The 23696-nt window shown below is 45.9% G+C and overlaps 1 protein-coding gene across 2 annotated transcripts in view; it reads left to right on the top strand.

Annotated features, from left to right (window-relative positions):
• The window catches only part of mospd2 (motile sperm domain containing 2), a 94985-nt gene that overhangs the window by 22193 nt on the left and 49096 nt on the right, over window positions 1–23696 (top strand). For both annotated transcript variants that reach the window (XM_041211037.1, XM_041211038.1), the window contains exons 6-9: window positions 7187–7247; window positions 12722–12760; window positions 12852–12976; window positions 22841–23017. In XM_041211037.1, the coding sequence (XP_041066971.1) occupies window positions 7187–7247; window positions 12722–12760; window positions 12852–12976; window positions 22841–23017 (402 nt within the window). The remainder of the gene's footprint in view (window positions 1–7186; window positions 7248–12721; window positions 12761–12851; window positions 12977–22840; window positions 23018–23696) is intronic.

The raw sequence follows: 23696 nt of genomic DNA, 5'->3' as shown, positions 1-23696 counted from the left end.
AGATTTTTTTCTAATGGGTAATATCTCTCTCAGCTGTTTAGATATGAATCACTTGAACCTATGTCATAACTTAATATTTCATTTCAAATTTTTAATCAATGTATAATCTGGTATAGAAAAAAAACACCCTTTGTTGATTCCAAATTTGTTTTAAAATAGTTAAGAATTGATTATTGAAGTTGTTGTTGTATCTTGAAGTATTATTGCACTTGGCTTATAGTTCCTACATGATGAAACCCTGATGGAGCTAGCAAGTGAAGGTGTCTTTCTTGCATACGTGGAGAAAGGGTGCTGTCACTGTGTTCAGAGCACAGTTGGCATTGGTTTGGTGGTCTTGTCCACCCTTTTAGCTGGTATGGAAATATAAAATGAAGGAGGAATTAATATTCTGTAAGAAAGAGCAGTTCTATCGATTAATTCAGAGTTAAGTGTCAGCCTTGGCTCAGTGGCAGCACATTTGCTTCTGAGTCAGAAGGTTGTGGGTTTATATCCTTCTCCAGAGATTTAATCCAATAATCCACTACCTCGGGCAGTACTGAGGGAATGTGGCATGGTTGTAAATCCCCACCTGGATGAGACATTAAACTGAAGCCACACTTTTTCCCCCTCTCTCCCTTCCCCCTCTCTCTATCTATCTCTCTCTCTCTCTCTCTCTCCCGCCCCCTCGCCCCCTCTCTCGCCCCCTCGCCCCCTCTCTCGCCCCCTCGCCCCCTCTCTCGCCCTCGCCCCCTCTCTCGCCCTCGCCCCCTCTCTCGCCCTCGCCCCCTCTCTCGCCCTCGCCCCCTCTCTCGCCCTCGCCCCCTCTCTCGCCCTCGCCCCCTCTCTCGCCCTCGCCCCCTCTCTCGCCCTCGCCCCCTCTCTCGCCCTCGCCCCCTCTCTCGCCCTCGCCCCCTCTCTCGCCCTCGCCCCCTCTCTCGCCCTCGCCCCCTCTCTCGCCCTCGCCCCCTCTCTCGCCCTCGCCCCCTCTCTCGCCCTCGCCCCCTCTCTCGCCCTCGCCCCTCTCTCGCCCTCGCCCCCTCTCTCGCCCTCGCCCCCTCTCTCGCCCTCGCCCCCTCTCACGCCCTCGCCCCCTCTCTCGCCCTCGCCCCCTCTCTCGCCCTCGCCCCCTCTCTCGCCCTCGCCCCCTCTCCTCGCCCTCGCCCCCTCTCTCGCCCTCGCCCCCTCTCTCGCCCTCGCCCCCTCTCTCGCCCTCGCCCCCTCTCTCGCCCTCGCCCCCTCTCTCGCCCTCGCCCCCTCCCTCGCCCTCGCCCCTCCCTCGCCCTCGCCCCCTCCCTCGCCCTCGCCCCCTCCCTCGCCCTCGCCCCCTCCCTCGCCCTCGCCCCCTCCCTCGCCCTCGCCCCCTCCCTCGCCCTCGCCCCCTCCCTCGCCCTCGCCCCCTCCCTCGCCCTCGCCCCCTCCCTCGCCCTCGCCCCCTCCCTCGCCCTCGCCCCCTCCCTCGCCCTCGCCCCCTCCCTCGCCCTCGCCCCCTCCCTCGCCCTCGGCCCCCTCCCTCGCCCTCGCCCCCTCCCTCGCCCTCGCCCCCTCCCTCGCCCTCGCCCCCTCCCTCGCCCTCGCCCCCTCCCTCGCCCTCGCCCCCTTCCCTCGCCCTCGCCCCCTCCCTCGCCCTCGCCCCCTCCCTCGCCCTCGCCCCCTCCCTCGCCCTCGCCCCTCCCTCGCCCTCGCCCCCTCCTCGCCCTCTTCCCCCCTCTCTCTCTCGCCCCTTCCCCCCCTCTCTCTCTCCCCCTCTTTCCCCCCTCTCTCTCTCGCCCTCTTTCCCCCCCTCTCTCTCTCGCCCTCTTTCCCCCCCTCTCTCTCTCGCCCTGTTTCCCCCCCTCTCTCTCTTCCCCTCTTTCCCCCCCTCTCTCTTCCCCTCTTCCCCCCCTCTCTCTCTCGCCCTCTTCCCCCCCCTCTCTCTCTCGCCCTCTTTCCCCCCCTCTCTCTCTCGCCCTCTTTCCCCCCCTCTCTCTCTCGCCCTCTTTCCCCCCCTCTCTCTCTCGCCCTCTTTCCCCCCCTCTCTCTCTCGCCCTCTTTCCCCCCCTCTCTCTCTCGCCCTCTTTCCCCCCCTCTCTCTCTCGCCCTCTTTCCCCCCCTCTCTCTCTCGCCCTCTTTCCCCCCCTCTCTCTCTCGCCCTCTTTCCCCCCCTCTCTCTCTCGCCCTCTTTCCCCCCCCTCTCTCTCTCGCCCTCTTTCCCCCCCCTCTCTCTCTCGCCCTCTTTTCCCCCCCCTCTCTCTCTCGCCCTCTTTCCCCCCCCTCTCTCTCTCGCCCTCTTTCCCCCCCTCTCTCTCTCGCCCTCTTTCCCCCCCTCTCTCTCTCGCCCTCTTTCCCCCCCTCTCTCTCTCGCCCTCTTTCCCCCCCCTCTCTCTCTCGCCCTCTTTCCCCCCCTCTCTCTCTCGCCCTCTTTCCCCCCCTCTCTCTCTCGCCCTCTTTCCCCCCCTCTCTCTCTCGCCCTCTTTCCCCCCCTCTCTCTCTCGCCCTCTTTCCCCCCCTCTCTCTCTCGCCCTCTTTCCCCCCCTCTCTCTCTCGCCCTCTTTCCCCCCCTCTCTCTCTCGCCCTCTTTCCCCCCCTCTCTCTCTCGCCCTCTTTCCCCCCCTCTCTCTCTCGCCCTCTTTCCCCCCCTCTCTCTCTCGCCCTCTTTCCCCCCCTCTCTCTCTCGCCCTCTTTCCCCCCCTCTCTCTCTCGCCCTCTTTCCCCCCCTCTCTCTCTCGCCCTCTTTCCCCCCCTCTCTCTCTCGCCCTCTTTCCCCCCCTCTCTCTCTCGCCCTCTTTCCCCCCCTCTCTCTCTCGCCCTCTTTCCCCCCCTCTCTCTCTCGCCCTCTTTCCCCCCCTCTCTCTCTCGCCCTCTTTCCCCCCCTCTCTCTCTCGCCCTCTTTCCCCCCCTCTCTCTCTCGCCCTCTTTCCCCCCCTCTCTCTCTCGCCCTCTTTCCCCCCCTCTCTCTCTCGCCCTCTTTCCCCCCCTCTCTCTCTCGCCCTCTTTCCCCCCCTCTCTCTCTCGCCCTCTTTCCCCCCCTCTCTCTCTCGCCCTCTTTCCCCCCCTCTCTCTCTCGCCCTCTTTCCCCCCCTCTCTCTCTCGCCCTCTTTCCCCCCCTCTCTCTCTCGCCCTCTTTCCCCCCCTCTCTCTCTCGCCCTCTTTCCCCCCCTCTCTCTCTCGCCCTCTTTCCCCCCCTCTCTCTCTCGCCCTCTTTCCCCCCCTCTCTCTCTCGCCCTCTTTCCCCCCCTCTCTCTCTCGCCCTCTTTCCCCCCCTCTCTCTCTCGCCCTCTTTCCCCCCCCTCTCTCTCTCGCCCTCTTTCCCCCCCTCTCTCTCTCGCCCTCTTTCCCCCCCTCTCTCTCTCGCCCTCTTTCCCCCCCTCTCTCTCTCGCCCTCTTTCCCCCCCTCTCTCTCTCGCCCTCTTTCCCCCCCTCTCTCTCTCGCCCTCTTTCCCCCCCCTCTCTCTCTCGCCCTCTTTCCCCCCCTCTCTCTCTCGCCCTCTTTCCCCCCCTCTCTCTCTCGCCCTCTTTCCCCCCCTCTCTCTCTCGCCCTCTTTCCCCCCCTCTCTCTCTCGCCCTCTTTCCCCCCCTCTCTCTCTCGCCCTCTTTCCCCCCCTCTCTCTCTCGCCCTCTTTCCCCCCCTCTCTCTCTCGCCCTCTTTCCCCCCCTCTCTCTCTCGCCCTCTTTCCCCCCCTCTCTCTCTCGCCCTCTTTCCCCCCCTCTCTCTCTCGCCCTCTTTCCCCCCCTCTCTCTCTCGCCCTCTTTCCCCCCCTCTCTCTCTCGCCCTCTTTCCCCCCCTCTCTCTCTCGCCCTCTTTCCCCCCCTCTCTCTCTCGCCCTCTTTCCCCCCCTCTCTCTCTCGCCCTCTTTCCCCCCCTCTCTCTCTCGCCCTCTTTCCCCCCCTCTCTCTCTCGCCCTCTTTCCCCCCCTCTCTCTCTCGCCCTCTTTCCCCCCCTCTCTCTCTCGCCCTCTTTCCCCCCCTCTCTCTCTCGCCCTCTTTCCCCCCCTCTCTCTCTCGCCCTCTTTCCCCCCCTCTCTCTCTCGCCCTCTTTCCCCCCCTCTCTCTCTCGCCCTCTTTCCCCCCCTCTCTCTCTCGCCCTCTTTCCCCCCCTCTCTCTCTCGCCCTCTTTCCCCCCCTCTCTCTCTCGCCCTCTTTCCCCCCCTCTCTCTCTCGCCCTCTTTCCCCCCCTCTCTCTCTCGCCCTCTTTCCCCCCCCTCTCTCTCTCGCCCTCTTTCCCCCCCTCTCTCTCTCGCCCTCTTTCCCCCCCTCTCTCTCTCGCCCTCTTTCCCCCCCCTCTCTCTCTCGCCCTCTTTCCCCCCCTCTCTCTCTCGCCCTCTTTCCCCCCCTCTCTCTCTCGCCCTCTTTCCCCCCCTCTCTCTCTCGCCCTCTTTCCCCCCCTCTCTCTCTCGCCCTCTTTCCCCCCCTCTCTCTCTCGCCCTCTTTCCCCCCCTCTCTCTCTCGCCCTCTTTCCCCCCCTCTCTCTCTCGCCCTCTTTCCCCCCCTCTCTCTCTCGCCCTCTTTCCCCCCCCTCTCTCTCTCGCCCTCTTTCCCCCCCCTCTCTCTCTCGCCCTCTTTCCCCCCCTCTCTCTCTCGCCCTCTTTCCCCCCCCTCTCTCTCTCGCCCTCTTTCCCCCCCTCTCTCTCTCGCCCTCTTTCCCCCCCTCTCTCTCTCGCCCTCTTTCCCCCCCTCTCTCTCTCGCCCTCTTTCCCCCCCCTCTCTCTCTCGCCCTCTTTCCCCCCCTCTCTCTCTCGCCCTCTTTCCCCCCCTCTCTCTCTCGCCCTCTTTCCCCCCCTCTCTCTCTCGCCCTCTTTCCCCCCCTCTCTCTCTCGCCCTCTTTCCCCCCCTCTCTCTCTCGCCCTCTTTCCCCCCCTCTCTCTCTCGCCCTCTTTCCCCCCCTCTCTCTCTCGCCCTCTTTCCCCCCCTCTCTCTCTCGCCCTCTTTCCCCCCCTCTCTCTCTCGCCCTCTTTCCCCCCCTCTCTCTCTCGCCCTCTTTCCCCCCCCTCTCTCTCTCGCCCTCTTTCCCCCCCTCTCTCTCTCGCCCTCTTTCCCCCCCTCTCTCTCTCGCCCTCTTTCCCCCCCTCTCTCTCTCGCCCTCTTTCCCCCCCTCTCTCTCTCGCCCTCTTTCCCCCCCTCTCTCTCTCGCCCTCTTTCCCCCCCTCTCTCTCTCGCCCTCTTTCCCCCCCCTCTCTCTCTCGCCCTCTTTCCCCCCCCTCTCTCTCTCGCCCTCTTTCCCCCCCTCTCTCTCTCGCCCTCTTTCCCCCCCTCTCTCTCTCGCCCTCTTTCCCCCCCCTCTCTCTCTCGCCCTCTTTCCCCCCCTCTCTCTCTCGCCCTCTTTCCCCCCCTCTCTCTCTCGCCCTCTTTCCCCCCCTCTCTCTCTCGCCCTCTTTCCCCCCCTCTCTCTCTCGCCCTCTTTCCCCCCCTCTCTCTCTCGCCCTCTTTCCCCCCCTCTCTCTCTCGCCCTCTTTCCCCCCCTCTCTCTCTCGCCCTCTTTCCCCCCCTCTCTCTCTCGCCCTCTTTCCCCCCCTCTCTCTCTCGCCCTCTTTCCCCCCCTCTCTCTCTCGCCCTCTTTCCCCCCCTCTCTCTCTCGCCCTCTTTCCCCCCCTCTCTCTCTCGCCCTCTTTCCCCCCCTCTCTCTCTCGCCCTCTTTCCCCCCCTCTCTCTCTCGCCCTCTTTCCCCCCCTCTCTCTCTCGCCCTCTTTCCCCCCCCCTCTCTCTCGCCCTCTTCCCCCCCCCCTCTCTCTCGCCCTCTTTCCCCCCCCCTCTCTCTCGCCCTCTTTCCCCCCCCCTCTCTCTCTCTCTCTCTCGCCCTCTTCCCCCCCCCCTCTCTCTCTCTCTCTCTCGCCCTCTTTCCCCCCCCTCTCTCTCTCTCTCGCCCTCTTTCCCCCCCCTCTCTCTCTCTCTCGCCCTCTTTCCCCCCCCTCTCTCTCTCGTCTCCTCAAGTGGACATAAAATACTATACTGTTTTGAAAAGCAGCACGGGAATTCTTGTGGCCTGCGGGCCGATATTTTTAAACCCTCAGTTAAACATATATCATCACATTGCTGTTTGTAGGATTTTGTTATGTATATTACACCAGCAAAATGCAAACTTTTAGAGCAGCACATGTGCATTATACCAAATACTTTTGTGCTTTGAGTCCAGTGTTGAAAGCCACTTCAAAAAAAAAGTGTGAAATGTTGCTTCAGAATCTTAACTACCAAAGCACATCGCTTGAGGTATAAAGCCTAAAAATCATTCAGAAGCAGCCGAGTCTTAGTTTTGAGTCTATCTCTTGGCAGCCCCAACTCAGGAGAAGGCACTACAGCAGTAGAGGGAAATGTGACTGTCTTGTTTCCTATTACAAACCCAACCTTCATTGCATTTCAAAGTGCCTTAATAAACTATTAATCTAATACTTTTAGATGCCAGTTGTTGATCTTTTCATAAATAAGCTTCAGTTTTGAAAGATAAATCTGTGTTCTTAAAATATCTCATTTTGGAGAAATCACAAATACTTATCATAAATCTTTATCCTTCACTAAATTTCTTATTCCTTGCATAGCACTAACTAGAAGAGAATGCAAAAGTTGAAATTACTCCTGCACTTAAAGTAAAAAAAAAATCTAAAACCATTAACACTTTATTGACAAGCTAGAGTTGTATTTAAGGTCCATATGGAGAAAGCTGATGGTTGGAATTTTTCTGAAGTTAACTAGACACAGCTATATTTGTCTGTATGACAAACAGTTTTGAATTCCATTGTAAAGTAACCATTTTCCATTCCTACCCCTAAGTGCTGCTTTTAAATTTTTACAGATGACTGAAGAGCCTCTGGTTCATCCTAGAATAGTTCTATCCAGACTCTGGTTTCATTTGATTTCATGAGTTTCTTGTAATCATATTTATTTTACTTGATGTTGGTATTTGCTTTGCTTATTAATTGTTATGCCTCCCAGAATATGTAACAGTTGAGTCTGAATTTGTTGACATCTTGCATCCATAGACCTATACTTTTTTCAACAGTAACCGAAAGACCAAGTTAAAAGCCATCTTGGCAGTGGTCACTAATACTAAACCATAGTAGTTTTATTACGTAATTGTGGGTCATGGGGGAATGATGGGGTTTGTTGATGGGAGGGGAGTGAATCTGGTAGTTTACAAATAAATTTGTAGAAATATTTGATCAATGCCAAGATGCCTGGCATTTTCTAAGAAATGCAAACTACGGTTAGTTAAAATTAATCCTATCTCTTTTCATTCTAGGATCTGGACTTTGTGCGCTTCATCGTCAACTGCTTTAAGATCTATTATCCTAAGTACCTTTGTAAGTACAGTTCATCACTTTTCCCTGTTTCCTACCATCAAACATTTATTGCTCAGGTATGATCAATCTTGTAACTGGGAATGAGTTCATCAGTCATTAGTTTACTCCTGTTTAATGATTTAAATCATCGAATATCAAACTTTTACCCTTGTTTACTTGTTTTTACCACTGCTTATGTTCCAGTACAATGATGCCCAATTTACTCACCATGTTAAAACTCCTCAAAGCAACAGATTCTTGCTTCCCTTTGTTGATTCCAGCTGTGCTCATTACATTGAATCCATTTTAAAACATACAACTTTACATGTATTTATAACTGAAATGTACAGTGAACTCCACTAATGGCCTAGTGAGTAAAAGCTGTACTCAGTGTAGAACTGGGGTGTGCAGATTAAAGGACTCCAGCATTGTATTCTGGGTTTTCAGCTGATCTAACCTGGGCAACTCTTGATCTCAGTGGCCTAGAGTTAAGGTGGGAAAACCTCAGTTCCTGCTTCTGGTCAGTGTCCAATGAAGTGTAGGTCTGTTAATGGTAGAGGATAACATAACATAAGAAATAGGAGCAGGAGTAGGCCTCTCGACCCCTCAAGCCTGCCCCACCATTCAATAAGATTATGGTTAATCTGCCTTAGGCCTCAACTCCTCTTTTGTGTCAGCTCCTCATAGCCCTCAACTCCCCGATATTGCAAAAATCTTTAAATTTAAATACTTTGTGATCTAGCATTCACAACTCTTTGGAGGTAGAGAATTCCAGATATTCGCTATTCTCTGAGAAGAAATTCCTTCGCATCTCAGTTTTAAATGTGTCCCCTTATTCTGTAACTATGTCCCCTAGTTCGAGGTTCCCCCACTAGTGGAAACATCTTCTCAACATCTACCCTGTCAAGCCCCCTCAGAATGTTGTATGTTTCAATAAGATCACCCCTCATTCTTCTAAGCTCTAATGAATAAAGGCCTGTTTAGCCATTCTTGATAAGTCAACTCCTTCATCCCAGGAATCAGCCTAGGGAACCTCTTTTGAACTGCCTCCAAGGCCAGTATACCTTTTCTCAAATACAGGGACCAAAACTGTGCACAGTACTCCAGGCACTAACAAGCTCACCTGTTACACACACTCCACAGTCTTGTGATTTGTGAAAACCCAATATCTGAGCTTAAACCTGAAGAATGATTACTTGGGCAAAGTATTTGAGGGCTTTCAACACAGCAGAGCCCCAGCAAGTGATAACACAATTGTAGAAGAGTAAGGCAGAGTTAGGTAATTGAAGGGGGGGGGAAATGATGCTGTTATAGGAGATCTCAGAACAGATCAGTTGATGAGCCAGTCAAGCTTCATTTTAATAGTTTGTGACTTCGTCAGGACTCTTCAATCTGCTGTAGCCTTGCAACAGGTTCCCAAGTAGGTCATATGCAATAGAGGATAAATGATATCATGCAATAAAACTTTTAGCATTGATAAAGTGTAATGCTTTAAATTGAAAAATATGAAAAGAGTACGTACTACAGAAAATAAGAGTGGTGACATTTGAAAGTTGTGATTATATTAAGGTTCTGATGACTACCTTTGATTTTTCAGTTTTGCTATCTTAATTTGTCGTTAGTCCCTTTGTCATTCAGTTACTTTTGATACTTTAACCTGTCAGGAGGATTATAATACAGTTTGAGTATCCCTTGAGTAAAAATCTCCTCTTAGTGCATGAGGAGACTACGTTTTTCTAACTAAATTAATCTCATGCAGCATCATGTTTACACCAAACTGTTGTTATGGTGTAATGAGAAATAGCAAAGCTCAGCAGTATCAATGAAAGTAGTTAACAGCAGTATAGAGAAAACTTGCCAGTAGTAAATTAGATAAAATGAAAAAGATTATAATAGAACAGGCTGTGTATTAATACTCAGATGAACAGAAGGCTGAAGGTGAACTCCAGGCATAATAAAGGAATTAGGGTGACCCTCATCAACTCTGAAAAAGACATTTACAGCACAGAGGAAGCTGTTAGCCCATTGTATCAGTGTTGGTCATCTGAAAAAGTGACCCACTTCGTCCCCTTCTCTTTTAGTTCTCTTTTTCAAATATTTATCCACTTCCATTATAAATGCTGTTATTGATTCTACTACCATTGCTGCTTCCTGTGGAGAATTCCATGTCGTAAAATCCTCAAATAAAAAATTAAAATGAAATAAGTTAGTGTTCTTGTCTATCCCATTGTTCTTTTGTTGATTTTAAATTCATGCTTTCTAGTTACTAGATCTCTGGAAATTTTTCTAGTTTTATTTAACAAAATCTCTCAATTTTGAAAACCATTATCAGAACTCCTTTTAACCTTCCTTGTTCTGACTGTGCCATTCTTTAGTTCAGCTTAAGCAGTGATTTATATGTTTTGCATTGCCTCTGCATTTGTACTCTATATACTGTTATTTATAAAACATTTGCGTGTAGTTCTGGAATCCGCATTATAGGAAGAATGTGATTGCACTGGAGAGAGTGCAGAGGAGATTTACCAGGATATTGCCTGGGCTGGAGAGTTTTCGTTATGAGGAGAGATTGGATAGACTGGGGCTATTTCACCTGGAGCAGAGGCAATTGAGGGGGGACATGACTGAGGTGTATAAAATTGAGGAGCATAGATAGGGTAGACAGGAAGGAACTTTTCCCCTTGGTGGAGGGACCAATAACCGGGGGCATAGATTTAAGGTAAGGTGCAGGAGGTTTAGGGGATGTGAGGAAGAATTTTTTCACCTAGTCGGTGGTGGGAATCTAGAACTCACTGCCTGAAAGGGTAGTAGAGGCAGAAACCTTCATAACATTTAAGAAGTATTTGGATGTGCACTTGCGATGATATGGCATACAAAGCTGTGGGCCTAGTGCTGGAAAATGGGATTAGAATAGTTAGGTACTTATTTGACCGACGCAGACTCGATGGGCTGCAGGGCCTTTTTCTGTGCTGCAGACCTCTATGACTTTATTGCAATACATTTGTGATGTCACCTGAGTTGGCAGTTTAGAGATTATAGTCATCTTTTTCTCTTGGCACGTACAGAATACTGTATGGAGCAGCCTGCTATTTAGAATTTAAATTAGAATAGGTGTGGCGTTTATTTACTTACAAACTTAAAATGCTTTACAGCACACGGTAGTACAGTGGTATTGTCACTGGACAATTAATCCGGAGACCCAAGGTAATGCTCTGGAGACCTGGGTTCGAATCCCACCATGGCAGATCGTGAAATTTGAACTCAATAAAAAAAAAATCTGGAATTAAAAGTCTCTTGATGACCATGAAATTGTTGTTGTAAAAGCCCATCTGATTCACTAAAGTCCTTTTAGGGAAGGAAATCTGGTCTGGCCTACATGTGACTCCTGACCCACAGCAATGTGGCTGACTCTTAAATGCCTTCTGAAACTACTACTCAGTTCTCAAGGGCGACTAGGGATGGCCAATAAGTGCTGGCCTAGCCAGCAATGCCATGAATGAATTTTTTTGAACTTAGTTATTTTTTTCTAACTTTTTCACAAAACTGAAATGCATGTGTTTCAGAAGTGTTTTTCCCCCTATAATTACCTACTGATGGAGAAACTGAATTGCAGAGAAGTTTAACAAATTTTTAAGTTCCACATATGAGACCTGGGTTTTACCCCTTGTTCATTTCCAAGCCCTGAAATTTCAACAAGTTGAAATGCAAAAGTTTTATTTCATTCTAATTGATAGTTGAAATCATGAAATGGTTGCAGCATAGGACGAAGCCATTTGGCCAGTCATGTCCTTGCCGGCTCTGTGCAAAAGCAACTTGGCTAGTTCCAATCCCTGAATTTTCCCTGTAGCCCTGCATTTTTTTTTTTCGGATAATTCTCCAATTCCCTTTGAAAGCCACGATTGAATCTGCATGCATTTGATCCTAACCACTTGCTGTGTAAAAGGTTTTTCCTCATGTTGCTTCTGGTTCTTTTGCTAATCACTAATTGCCTTTAAATTGCTGTCCTTTGGTTCTCGACCCTTCGCCAGTAGAAACAGTTTCTCCTTAGCTACTTTGTCCAGAGTGCCCATGATGTTGAACATCTCTATCAAATCCCCTCTCAACCTTCTCTCAGGAGAGCAGCATCAGTTTCTCCAATGTATTCTCCTAACTGGTCTCTCAACTTCAAAAGCATTTTCATTAACCTTTTTCACATCCTGTCCAATACCTTTTGCATTCTTCTCAAAATGTGGTGCTAAGAAGTGGACACAGTTACTCCATTTGAGATTAAATCCTGTCACTCCGCCAACTTCATTTCCATACTTTTACTTACTATCATTTTATTCCGTAGGCTTCAACTTTACTGACAAGCCTGTTATGTGGCATTTTATCAAACTATTTTTGAAAGTCACTGTACACTACATATCCTCCTGAGCCATCTGTTATTTCACTCAAAACTCGATCAAATTAGTTAAACACAATTTGCCCTTAATAAATCTGTGCTGGCTTTCCTTAATTAATCCACGTTTGCCCAAGTGGCTGTTAATATCCCGGATTATCATTTCTAAAACTTTTCCCATCACCAAAGTTAAATTGACTAGCTTGTTGCTAGGTTTATCCTTACATCTCGTTCAAAACAAGCCACTCTCCAGTCCTCTGACATCATCCTTTTATCTAAGGAGAGTTGGAAGAGTATGGACAGTGTTTCTGTAATTTCCACCCAAGTAAGGAAGTAACCCTCAGTATCCTCGGATGCTTCTGATTTGATTCTGGTGAATTATAAACATTAAGTACAGCCAACCTATCTAATACCTGCTCGTCATCAGTTTAGCTCTTCCAGTGTCTCAATTGTCTCCCCTTTCACCATGACCTTTAGAGCATATTCAGCGTGAATAACCAAGGTTTTATTTATAGGATGATTCTGATTGGATTGCAGTGTCCTTCAGTACTGTGCATCCTTCTAAGAGAAAAATGGGGAAAAATGAAGATTAAAATCTAATCTACCTAGTTTACATTTTCCCCCGCTCTCCAAATAAATCAAACTGTCTGCTACTCTCGTGTTGAATTGTACTAAAATTGTGCTCCTTGAAAAGCATGCCTTCAGATACTACCTTAACAGCAACTTTGTTTTTCTGTGGCAAGGAGACAGTCTGACTTAATAAATAGCCTGATTGCTTTGGAATTCAGTATCTGTCAGAACTTGAAGGCACAACATATGGTACAGTTTGCTAGTGCAGATTTAACTCCTGGGCTGTCTTCTTTACTCATGAATAATTGCAAATTTTGATATGATTGATTTGTGAAATGTTCCAAATGAAACTGCTTTTGACTGTAATATTTTGACAAGCTAGGAGCTATGTTTCAAATAAACCTGAGATTGGCAGACTGATTAGCTATGTCTTGTATTAAGCTTATTGATAGATTGCTTAAGGGTATGTGATGTTATCTTTGAAAAGATTATTTTGTAGTTTCTTGCATTTGAAAGCAAAAATACTGTTATTTGTCTTTTTATGTTGCAGCAAAAATGGTGGTCTATGAAATGCCATGGATAATGAATGGTAAGGAATGCTAACATCTTTATAAATATTGAGTAGCTTTAGACAAATGGACAAACAAATTTGTGATCATATGGAATTTTTTGTTCCATAGCTGCCTGGAGGATGATAAAATCATGGCTGGGTCCAGATGCCATCAACATGCTGAAATTTACCAACAAAGCTGACGTGCAGGAATATATAAATACTGAGTATTTGCCGGCACATATGGGAGGAATTGTAAGTTGTATCCTTCTAGGGGCAAATTTTGACTAGATAAAAGTGGGATGAAGAAGTTTTTCAAAAATATTTTGATGTAACAAAATTTGAAAGAGCTGGTGACTTAAATATCTGAACGCGTTCAGATATTTAACGTTTAAACCAGAACAGTCACTGATATTTTCTGGTGTAATAATCGGCTTTCAAATTCATAATGGCATCTGCAACAAGCAAAGGATTTCATTTGTGGTTCTGCAGAACATTTTTATTGTAGTATCATTTTGCCTCATTGTTATTATTCTGCTGAATTGGAGGTGCTGAATTGTATTTTTTCTGAACGCTTTGTAGAACATGACAGGTGAACGAAAAAAAGCCCAAGCTGCTGAAGTTCTTGGAGATTAATACATAAGAACACAACCCTATTTTTAATATAAAGGGCAAGAAATATAAACAATTGGTGTATAGGTTCTGCTGCATAACAGCCTGTCATTTGTTGTAATAGTTACCCGAAGCACATTTTTGCACCTTTTTAAATCCAAAGGCATTTTTCAATGCTTTCAACGAAGTTTTTCTGTACAAGTCATTGAACACACCCAAGTGTAGAATATCATCAGTTCTATGTTTGCCAGCTGTCTTTTTTACTGTCAGAATCAGTGCCAGAGAATCAGGTACCACCTTTCAGGTAACTGCATTTAGATGGAAAGTTCTTTTATACAAACGGCAGTAGCCACAACTGCACGTTCCATATGTTCATAGTGTTGTGGTGCCGGAAATTCAAGGCACTTTTTGGACAGAATTTTGATCGTCCATATGGTTTGGTCTTTCTATCGTGATGGAAATTGTCGGTGATATATTAGACATTTTATCCAAACTACATTTTTTAATTTACTCAGGTTAGTTTAGATACAAGATGACATGCAAATTGTATGGAACAGAGAGCAAGAAAAATGTCTTTATGCAGAGAGTTGTGAGGCTGTGGGACTCACTTCCAGGGTGCATAGTTGAAGCAGAAACTATACCAACATTCAAGATTAGGTTGGAAAAGCAAAAAAGTGATGATAAGGGATTTGAGAATAATGCCGTTAAATGTAAGTAGGACTATTTGCTTTCATGGAGGGTAACAGTAAGACAGACTGATGGGCCGAGTTAACAATTAATTTTCTATCATCATAGACATTTGTTATTATATGTTAGTTTCTCACCTTTCATATAATTCCTATTTAAATATTCTGACTTCAGGTTGTTTAACTCGTCATGTTGTAAATAAATTACACCTTGCATATCAGTTTCCTAAGTGCATACTGTGGTTTTTCATTGCTTTCACCTTGAATAGTGATTAGTGTCTATGGTTTCACCAGGAGGAAATGTGCAGTAGTTGGAACTTAATATTCCCACTCTTCCATTACAGTTTCATGACTTAAATCCATTGTTGGTAGTGATGTTGAACTATTTACTGATTTTAAGTGTTTCTGGATTTCGTTGCTTTATTTGATCTGTGGAGTAGGGTGTGATGCATTGCCTCAGTTCTTATTTCCTTCCTGTGCCAGTACTCTCATCACCTTCTCTGAGGCAGTTCCTTGGGATTGAGGATGACTTGCTTCCACCTTGAGTCAGTGGGTTCTGAGATGGCTGATGAGTCCAATGTGCAATCTGCAGATTATGTCACATGTACAGGGCAAGTGGTACTTGGAGGGTCGAGTAGATGAGTTGGGAGGTTTATTTGCTGCCTTCGAAACCTGGGCTTCACCTCTGCGTGTTCTTGCAACGACTAAGTTCTGAGTAGAGCAGTTGTTTTGGTGGTGGCAAGCATAGGAATGACATGTCCTGCCTAGCAGAGTTGGTTTTGAGTGATTAGTGCCTTGATGCTGGGCATGTTGGCTTGGGAGAGAGCACTCCTGTTCAATTGCTTTTCCTACCACCTGATTTGGAGGATCTTGCAAAGGCACTGCTGGTGGCACTTCTCTAGTGCTTTGAGGTGCCTGCGGTAGGTTATCCAAGTTTGCACAGCATATAGGAGCATGGGAATCACTGCTGCCTGGTAAACCATGACCTTAGTCTTAGGTTTGAGATCCTGGTCCTCAAATACTCTTTCCCTCATTCAGCTGAAGGCTGAGCTGACACATTAAAGGTGATGATGAATTTCATCATCTATGCCTGCCTTCTTCGAGAGGAGGCACCCAAGATATGTAAAATGATCCACATTTCTCCACTTAATTGATGAGGGGAGGTGTTGTGCTGTAGCTGATTAGAAGAGGGACCTTAGTTTTCCATCTATTTATTGAAGAGCCCATTTTATCATATGCTTCAGAAAAGGAGTTGATTATGACCAAGAACTCAGTTTCTGAGTGAACATGCACAAAAGTGTCATTTGCATACTGGAGCTCACTGACTGAAGTTGGAGTGATTTTGATTTTGGATTGAAAGTGGCACAGGTAGAACAGTTTCCCATCAGTTCTGTAAATGATCTCCATGCCTGTGAGTAATTTGTAGGAAGTGAGGTGCAGTATTACAGCAAGGAAGATGAAGAAGAGGGTTGATCTGATGACAGACTTGTTTGACCCCTGTCTTTGTGTCCCATTGAATGGAACCCCTGCCGTCCCACCCCGATCTGTCAGGCATGCATCCACTTTCTTGATCTGTTTGTCCCGAAGGCAATTGCCACATGGCTTGGGTAATAATTTTGAGATTACCACTTTCAAGTTTCCTCTTTTTATATTGGCTCCTGATGCACAATCAGCAGGACTATATTTCTATTCTTTCATACATCTTTGATCCCAACATGGATCACAATAAGTGGCTCGCTACAGTCCCTTTTCAGGATCCTTCCTAGCCACTTTGAGATATCTCTTACTCTGCACTGGGTTAGTAACACACCCTTTGGGACTGTTGATCATCGCTGCAGAAGATGCTATGTGTACATCTAATGATAAAATCACCTTTAACTATAACCTTTCTGTTCAGTGTTCCCTGGTGGCCCCTGAACTGCTTCCTGCTCCTTGGTGCCTTGGCTAACATTGTGGCTGTCCTTTCCCTTTCTCCTTGTCTTTTGCATGTAGCAAGTACATCACAACAGGACCAGATTCTGCATGGTATGACTTGAGTTCTTGAGTGTTAAACAATCCATATATTCGTTCCACTCTCTTTTTGTCAGTGTCTCTCACTTGTACTCAGTCCAGCTCAGAGACTTTGAGGCAGATAAATCCTGCAGATGTTCTCGTCTGGGGCAGTGTCACATACACGGTTTTGGATCTCTAGAATTGAAACTTTGGGTCAGATTGTTGAAGTCTAATTTATAAATTCAAGTTTTAACAATTGCCAATATTTAGTGCAAACCTATCTGCATATGTTTTCAAAAAGACTGTTGCTGAGTAAAATTTCTTAAATTTACTTTTCCAGTTTGATTCTGTTATGATTCCTGTAAAGACCGATAACTGGAAGTTCAAATTTCTTTTTTTCAGTTAATAGCTGACAATATAATGCAATAAGGTTTCATGTAATAAGGCTTTTACTGTAACACTGCGCGCTCCCTCATGCGCTCTCTGACCCTAGCAGACTAACCGTGTCTGAGAGTAGTCGGTGATGTCTTAAAAATCACCCCCCCTGCCCCCCGCCCAAGCCAATTGGCAGCATGAATCACCTAGGCCTTGTATTTAGGTAGGAATGTTGGTTAGCTATCCTTAAGAACCCAACACTCTTTTTCATTTTGGAACAAAATGTACAGTTTAAAGCACAACTGTTTACAACCTGACATTCTTAACACTTTTTCCTGGGACTTTGGAGACTCTCAGTTTATCCACTGTTGGCATACAGGATGCTGCCATTGTCTCCATATGTGAACACCTTGTACCTTCTTTTAATAATTCACCTTGTAAACCTGTGATGGTGGTATCTGTTATTTTGCACTTAGTTGTAGGTGAGCAGTAATTAGTAGAAGTACAGCCATGTCATTGTTTCCTACTTTTGCATTGTAATATTTAAAGTGAAGGTTAGAGTTAAGATTCTCCTTAAAACTGCTGCCGAGCTCTTTGTAACATGAATTTCATAATCGTGAGCCAGGATTTTCCGTGCCCACTGGTGTTGGGCACGTTCCGTGGCTTGAGTGGACAATATGGTGAGAAGACCAAAAGACGTTGTGAAACCAGTTTACGCTCGTCCACTCAGCCTGTCAATGGCGGGCTGTGTTTCCTGCCATCGGGAACCTCATTGTGATACACCTGCATATCGTTATAAGGTGAGCCGACTGGGCTCATCCCCACCTGCTGGATCGTCCGCCCACGTTGGTGGGAAACACACCAACATGCTTCACAACAGCGTATATAGAGTGTGCATTTGGCAGGCTGCACTCTGCTCGGAACTTCATGGTTTGTTCACCTACCTTGCTTCGGTCAGCACTCTGTCATCAACGCCAGGCTTCACAGCCCCACATCACTTTTAGGGGGGCTAACAGGCAGGTCTCTACCTCCCAGATCAGCCATATGCGGGTAGCTTTTCAATGGCGGCAGGACAAGGTCTTGATTGGGGAAGGGGGAAGAAGTAGCCTCAGGCAAGGGAAGAGGTTGCAGGATGATGGCTGTACTGGGGAAGGAGGGTATCCCAGGGTGTGTTTGGGGGCACATGGTGATCTGTGCAAGTGGCCTCAAGATGGTGAGGGCTGAGGAGGCAGCCTCCAGAGGAGATGAGGCCAGATGGACATGTGAGGGTATTGAGAGAAATGGGTGGTGATATACCTCAAGCTGGCAGTGAGTGAGATGCCAGTAAATGTGTGTTGGACATGAGAATGATGAGATGGTTGTCATACCCTGGCTGCACGGAAGAGATCATTCATCCTCTTATCTGCATTGGATGGCCAACCTCTTCTGTGCAGCATTGGCTCTGATCACCACTGCCATCGCCTACCAAGCCGGAGTGGTAATGTTGCTATCTCTCCTGCAGCCAGAGCAGGGGTAGAGGACATACAGCGGGCCTCCACAGTGTCCAAAAGGCACTCGAGGGCTGCAGTTGTCTTCTCTTTCGGGGCCATGTCTTTGCTGCAGTCGTGGGCTGGAAGCGCTGAGTGTACTGAGCTGTACTTTAAATGTGGTGTCTGGCGTAATGAAGTGGCGAGTGACAGCGTGGAAGGCGAATTGGAGCCTGCCTGCCATTGAAATGGTGTGTATCCAGGAATGCATAATTAATGCAGTGGGTTTGGAACGATGCAGCGTGAAAAGTCACCATTGCGGCCGGCAAGAAAAATGTTTTTCCTGCCCGCTACCACGCTTAGTGCAAACCTGGGATGATTCTGCCCATTGTAGCTGGATGTAGGGTAGGAAGTTGTCAATTAAATCTTTTGAACCACAAACCTGACTAAATATGGCGTAAAAAAATGGCGAAGGGACAAGTGAGATTGATGGCATTTGTTATATTTCAATTTGGCAGTTGCTCTAGGTGTGATTTTCCTATTTAGGAGACCATTTAGAACGCCAGTTGATGGGAAACTTTATGCAGTGATTTTTTTTTGTGGTTGTGAGCTAGATTCTGCCCAGTGATCACATCTGGTTTTGCCTTTTTATAGAGGTTATTTCAAAGGATGAGCACCAGAGGCTATTTTTTATATCTTTTTTGCTTTGTGGAGTTTATACTGATGCTCACTGAGTTTTCAGTTCGGACTGCCAATTTTATTTTGTTCATTCTTGGGTGAAGGATGCTCATGGATGTTTTGGATAAATTTGCAATGACTAGATTCATACAAACTGTTCGCAGGCTTCCACAGCAGCCACTATTTGCCACAAACCAGCTCTACTCTAGTTGCAATTGGAATTCTGCCTTGGATGACTCGCTGTGATTTTCTACTAAAGTCAATAAAAGCTTTACTTTGTTTTCACTATTGGAAGACTTTGGATGCAGTGATCAGTCAGAATAACAGTAACCACTACAGTATTAAGTAGTTGCTGTTCTTAATTTATGGTTAAAATGTGGAGCTTTCCACCAGAAGCATTGAGATGAATAGCATAGATGCATTTAAAGGAAGCTAAGGTACATGAGGCAGAAATGAATAGAAGGTTATATTAATAACATTAGATAGAGGGGTGGAAGGAGGCTCATGTTGTGTATGAACACAGGCTGAATGGACCAGGTTTGTCAAATAGCTTTTTCTGTTCTGTAAGTTCTATGTAGAAAGGGAAAAATCCTAGGTTTGTGCTGGAGATGCTGTTGTACAGGGAGAGTACCCTGTATCCGAACTCTTGGGGCTGATTATGTTTTTGTATTCAGATGTTTTCAGATCTACCGTATATATGGTAGCCCTCGGCCTACTTACATTACAATAGCCTAGGCCAGCTATAGCCTACAAATACTTGGTTATTTCTCCATTTGCAACTCTTACACCCTACTTCTTACATGTTAAAACGTATTACATGTGCAATATATTACATTGCTTTATTAACACACAAATTAACTACATAGCCATTCAGAAAAACGGTCAGTTTTTGGATGTGTTTGGTTTTCAGATGTACAGTTAAAGTATGTTCGACCTGTGTTACCAATATGTATTATGCCATGGTTCAACGATAGTTCAGCACTTTACAGAATATAAAGGAGAGACATAAAGCCTTTTGACTCTGGGTGCAGCAAAAGCCAAGACCATCCTCATTCTTAAGGGCTTCCTCCTGTTGAACAGTGTTTTTTTTTAAAAAAAAAAAAATTTGCCCAGGTTTATTTTTTTCGGCCTTCTCAGATCATTTTTTGGGCTTGGTCACAGTCTCTTCCAAAAGTATGAAGGTACGCATTAAAGAAACTTTTTAAAAACCGATGATAGAGATTACGGAGGCGATGATGAGCTCTTTCAACGCACACTGAAGGAAACTCATCCATTCCACTCATACAATTTTCTTTAAAAAAACAAACTTTCTCACAATTCACTTGTGATCAATTCCAGTTTGCTGAATGCGGTATTTTTCAACCTGAATAGAAACATATGGCACTTTTGAATGGACTTCACTTAAACTAGTGATAATTTTGGATAAGACTATCCTACAACACAAAATAACATTAGACAAATGAGCTGTGGAAGAAAGCCAGAGTTATGAGTCACTCAGCCAATCTATATATGTGTTTAGTAAGGCAATACTAAGTGGTGATCCATTTGGATTTTTAATGCTGCATTGTTGCTACTTACTACGTTTTGTTTGGGAATAGTTCATAGTGGGATGCCTAGTTTGACTATCCATTTGATGGCCTCCTGGGAAACTGAGTGAAGAAATGAGATGCCTGCTGCAACAGGGGTTAGTGGACAGGTTGATGTAACGTGTTCTACGGTTTGGGACTCATGGCTGCAATCGGGTTGTCTCCCATCTACTTATGGAGCAGGTGCCTGCATCATCCATGCCCTGTGTGGATAAGATTGGAGATTATCCACTGTCTTCAAGGGAGGCTGAAGCCAGGTACCTTCGCTATCAGGTCAGTGATAAGGTGTTGGTTCTTATGCTGCATGCGTCCCACAGTTCTGTCCATCTGCATAGTGGGTTGATAACAGCTGCATGAATATTAGCTGCTATTTTCCAGAATGGCTCGTATGATTTTAGCTACTTAGTGGCGTTTTCAAGTCTTTTATTTGGAATGGTCAATGCTTCTCATGACTTTTTCCATCTCTCTCAGCATGATGACGTTTGATGAATGGCAGATGGAGCAATGTAGGATAGCACCAGGAGGCATTCAGTTGAAGTAGACTTGAGCATTCTTAAAACCATTCTCATGGTAGCATTCAGTGGCATGTCCACGATCTTTGTGTGTGTGGTGTTTGCAGAAGTATCAGACAGAGCAGTATTCTGTAGCAGAGTAGACTTAGGCCACTGTTACAGTGCAAAGTTTTCTGGCTGTGCTTCCCAAGACATTCCAGTGAGTTTCTCGAGCAGGTTCATCCTGGTTTTTACTTTTTGGCTGCTGCTGTTAACACGAAGAGGCCAATAAGGGAGAGTTTTGTCAAAGATGACACCCAGGCACTTTTGGGTGGAGGTCATGATAAGTTGCCTCTCGCAGAAGGAAACCCTAAGCCCCTTCCCAGCTGTTGTTGTTCCGGTGGAGCACCAGCACAGCTGTTTTGCATTGGGCAGAGGCACTTGGTTCAGAAGTAGCATTCGCGCAGGATCAGGTCACTTGTAGTATGTGTCGTACTTGCCCTGTGTTAATGTCTGTGTCAGCAGTGCCAGGTCATTGGCATAGATGAACTTCTCAGATTTGATGCAAGGCACATCCACCATATCGATGCTTTATTAGATGTGCACTTACTTCATCAAACTTTTGTGTGAAATAGCTGATTAAGCTGAAAATTGTTAGCTAACGAGCAGCTGTAATCACATTGGACTTTCCATTTCATGTCAAATATTCTTTGACATTATACCTGTAATATTAGAATCCTAAGCTTATTTCTCGTTGGAGTTCAACTTCCGAAATGGGACATTGTGCCTATCAAAATGTGGTATGGAAAGAGCAATCTGCCTTTTCTTTGTACAGTCCTTATGATTGGAATCCAGCTACAAGCAAGCCAACATTGGAATGTAAAAGAAAAGACTTCATGGATGAGGCTTTGCTTTTAAGTCACATTTGAAAGATGGCACTTCAGTACAGTCCTGACAGATTGCTGCATTGTCAGAAGTGTCAGCTTGGTTAATGTGCTAAGCCCTCGAAGTGGGGCTCAAACCTATTATCTTGTGACTCCGGGTAGGGTATTGCCACTGAACCAAAGCTGACTATGGAATTCACTTGATGTCAGAACTTCAATTCATATTTTCATGATTATCAAGGCCAACCTTCATAAATTCTTGAATCTTTAGATGCCTAATTAAAGTTGTAATTGTAAAGTCAAGTTTAAAATGTAAATTTTAGGAACCTGAACATATGACTAGGATATTTAAATGTCTAACTTGCTGCAGCATTTCACATTACAGGCGCAGAAAGACTTTATATAATGGTGGTGTGACTTAGCTTTAATACAGGTGGTTAGCAAATTTTTTTAGTTGCTTCATTAAATATTAAAGCAGAAATACTGACTTTAATAAAGTTCTCTAAGTCCTGAGATTCAGTTGCAGTGTACAATCATTAACTAAACTGGTTGTTAAATCTATTTTTGCCAGCTAAAAATTTTGATACAAACAATCAAAGGTAAAGCACAGTTTTATAGGGAGCAGAAGAGGCACATTTTCTTTGCTGCCCCAACAAAATTTAATCATAAAGATTATCCCTAATGTAAGGCACATGTTTTAACCTTAAAAATGACAAGCAAGGATCTTCCAGCATCTAAAAGGGTGGGTTTGAACTTCAGGTGGAATCCTTTCACAAGAACGAGACTGAGCCATTCATCCTTTTGCTGTGCATTACCAGCTCTCCTCTGGTCTCATTTCAGATTTTGCAGGATTTTCTTTTTCTCTGGTCATGTTCTCTCAACCTGTCTTCACTAGACCTGTAGTATTTATTGATTTTTGCATCTGGTCATGTCCCTGAGCTGCTGCGGCTAGTAGTCAGAGATGTTGCCTTCCTCAAGCTTTCTTAAGGCTGATGTTGATTCACTAAATAGTTGCTGACTTTCCTGAACAAATTTGTTTCCCTTTCCAATATTTCTACCTCTAATGTTAATTGTGCCAAAGATCGATAACTAGTTAAGGAATTTGACTTTTGAAACTTTAGCATTCATCTGATATATAAAATTATTATTTCCATTCAAATATTTTACCTGAAAATTGAACCACAAATATTCTCCAGCATTTAAACTGTTACTGCTTGTGGTACTATTTGAAATGAAATTGAGAAAGTCAATTTATTTTGTGTTACTTAGTTAACAGTGAAAGACTTGCTTTTTTTCAACTGTTTATGTATTTTTTGTATTTTTCTTAATGTAAATGTCCCTCTTTTTAGGACCCCTTTAAATATAGCTACCCGCCATTGCCAGATGATGATTTTCAAACACCCATATGTGAAAATGGCCCAATCCCAGGTGAAGATGAATTGGATGGAAAAGAAAAAGGAGATGGAGATAGCAAGGAAACTGTTGACACTAACCACAATGAAGAGCCCTTGCAGAAACCAAAAAAGGTAGAACTTTAAAATTTACTAAAATTGCAGCCTAGTTAAATCAGATATTTTGAAATATGTAATAATCATTGAGCTTACTATTGCAGTAATTTCTTTGTTCACTTTCCTAAAAATCTTTTGTTTGCCTGTTAATTGCAACATTCCCAATCCATACATACATGATTGGCTCAGATGTGTATTGATAACACAGCAGATTACAACTGGACAGGTGGAGTGCCTACCAGTAAACACATAACATACAAGTAACAAACGTATGAAAAGAAAGGCACATAAAGACCATCAGCTCATCAAGACTCATCCAACCATTACGTCAAAAACCTACCACCGTTTTGTAGGCAAATATTTGGGAAAATTTTTCCGAGAATCAGGCCTGTTGCAGGAGCGCAGTAAGAAAGATTGAGTGGGTGAAAGTATGGCAGATGGAATTCAATACGAGGAAGTGTGGAGTCATCAACTTTAGATCCAAGAAAGACCAATAAGACTATTTTCTTAATGAAGAAAGACTAGATGCCTGGTGGAGCAAAGAGATTTAGATCACCATGTACATATAATTAAAAGTTTGTGCTCAGGCATGAAAAGCAACAGAAAGGCGAATGGTGGTCTTTATCTCGAGGGGCTAGAATACAAAAGGGAGGGTGTTATGCTTCAGTCGTACAGAAGCTTAGTCAGAGTGCATCTG

Source organism: Carcharodon carcharias, chromosome 18 (assembly GCF_017639515.1).
Source record: "Carcharodon carcharias isolate sCarCar2 chromosome 18, sCarCar2.pri, whole genome shotgun sequence".
NCBI classification, from domain to species: Eukaryota; Metazoa; Chordata; class Chondrichthyes; order Lamniformes; family Lamnidae; genus Carcharodon; species Carcharodon carcharias.
The sequence above is the reverse complement of the archived record's forward strand: the minus strand, read 5'-3'. Positions and strand labels throughout refer to the sequence as shown.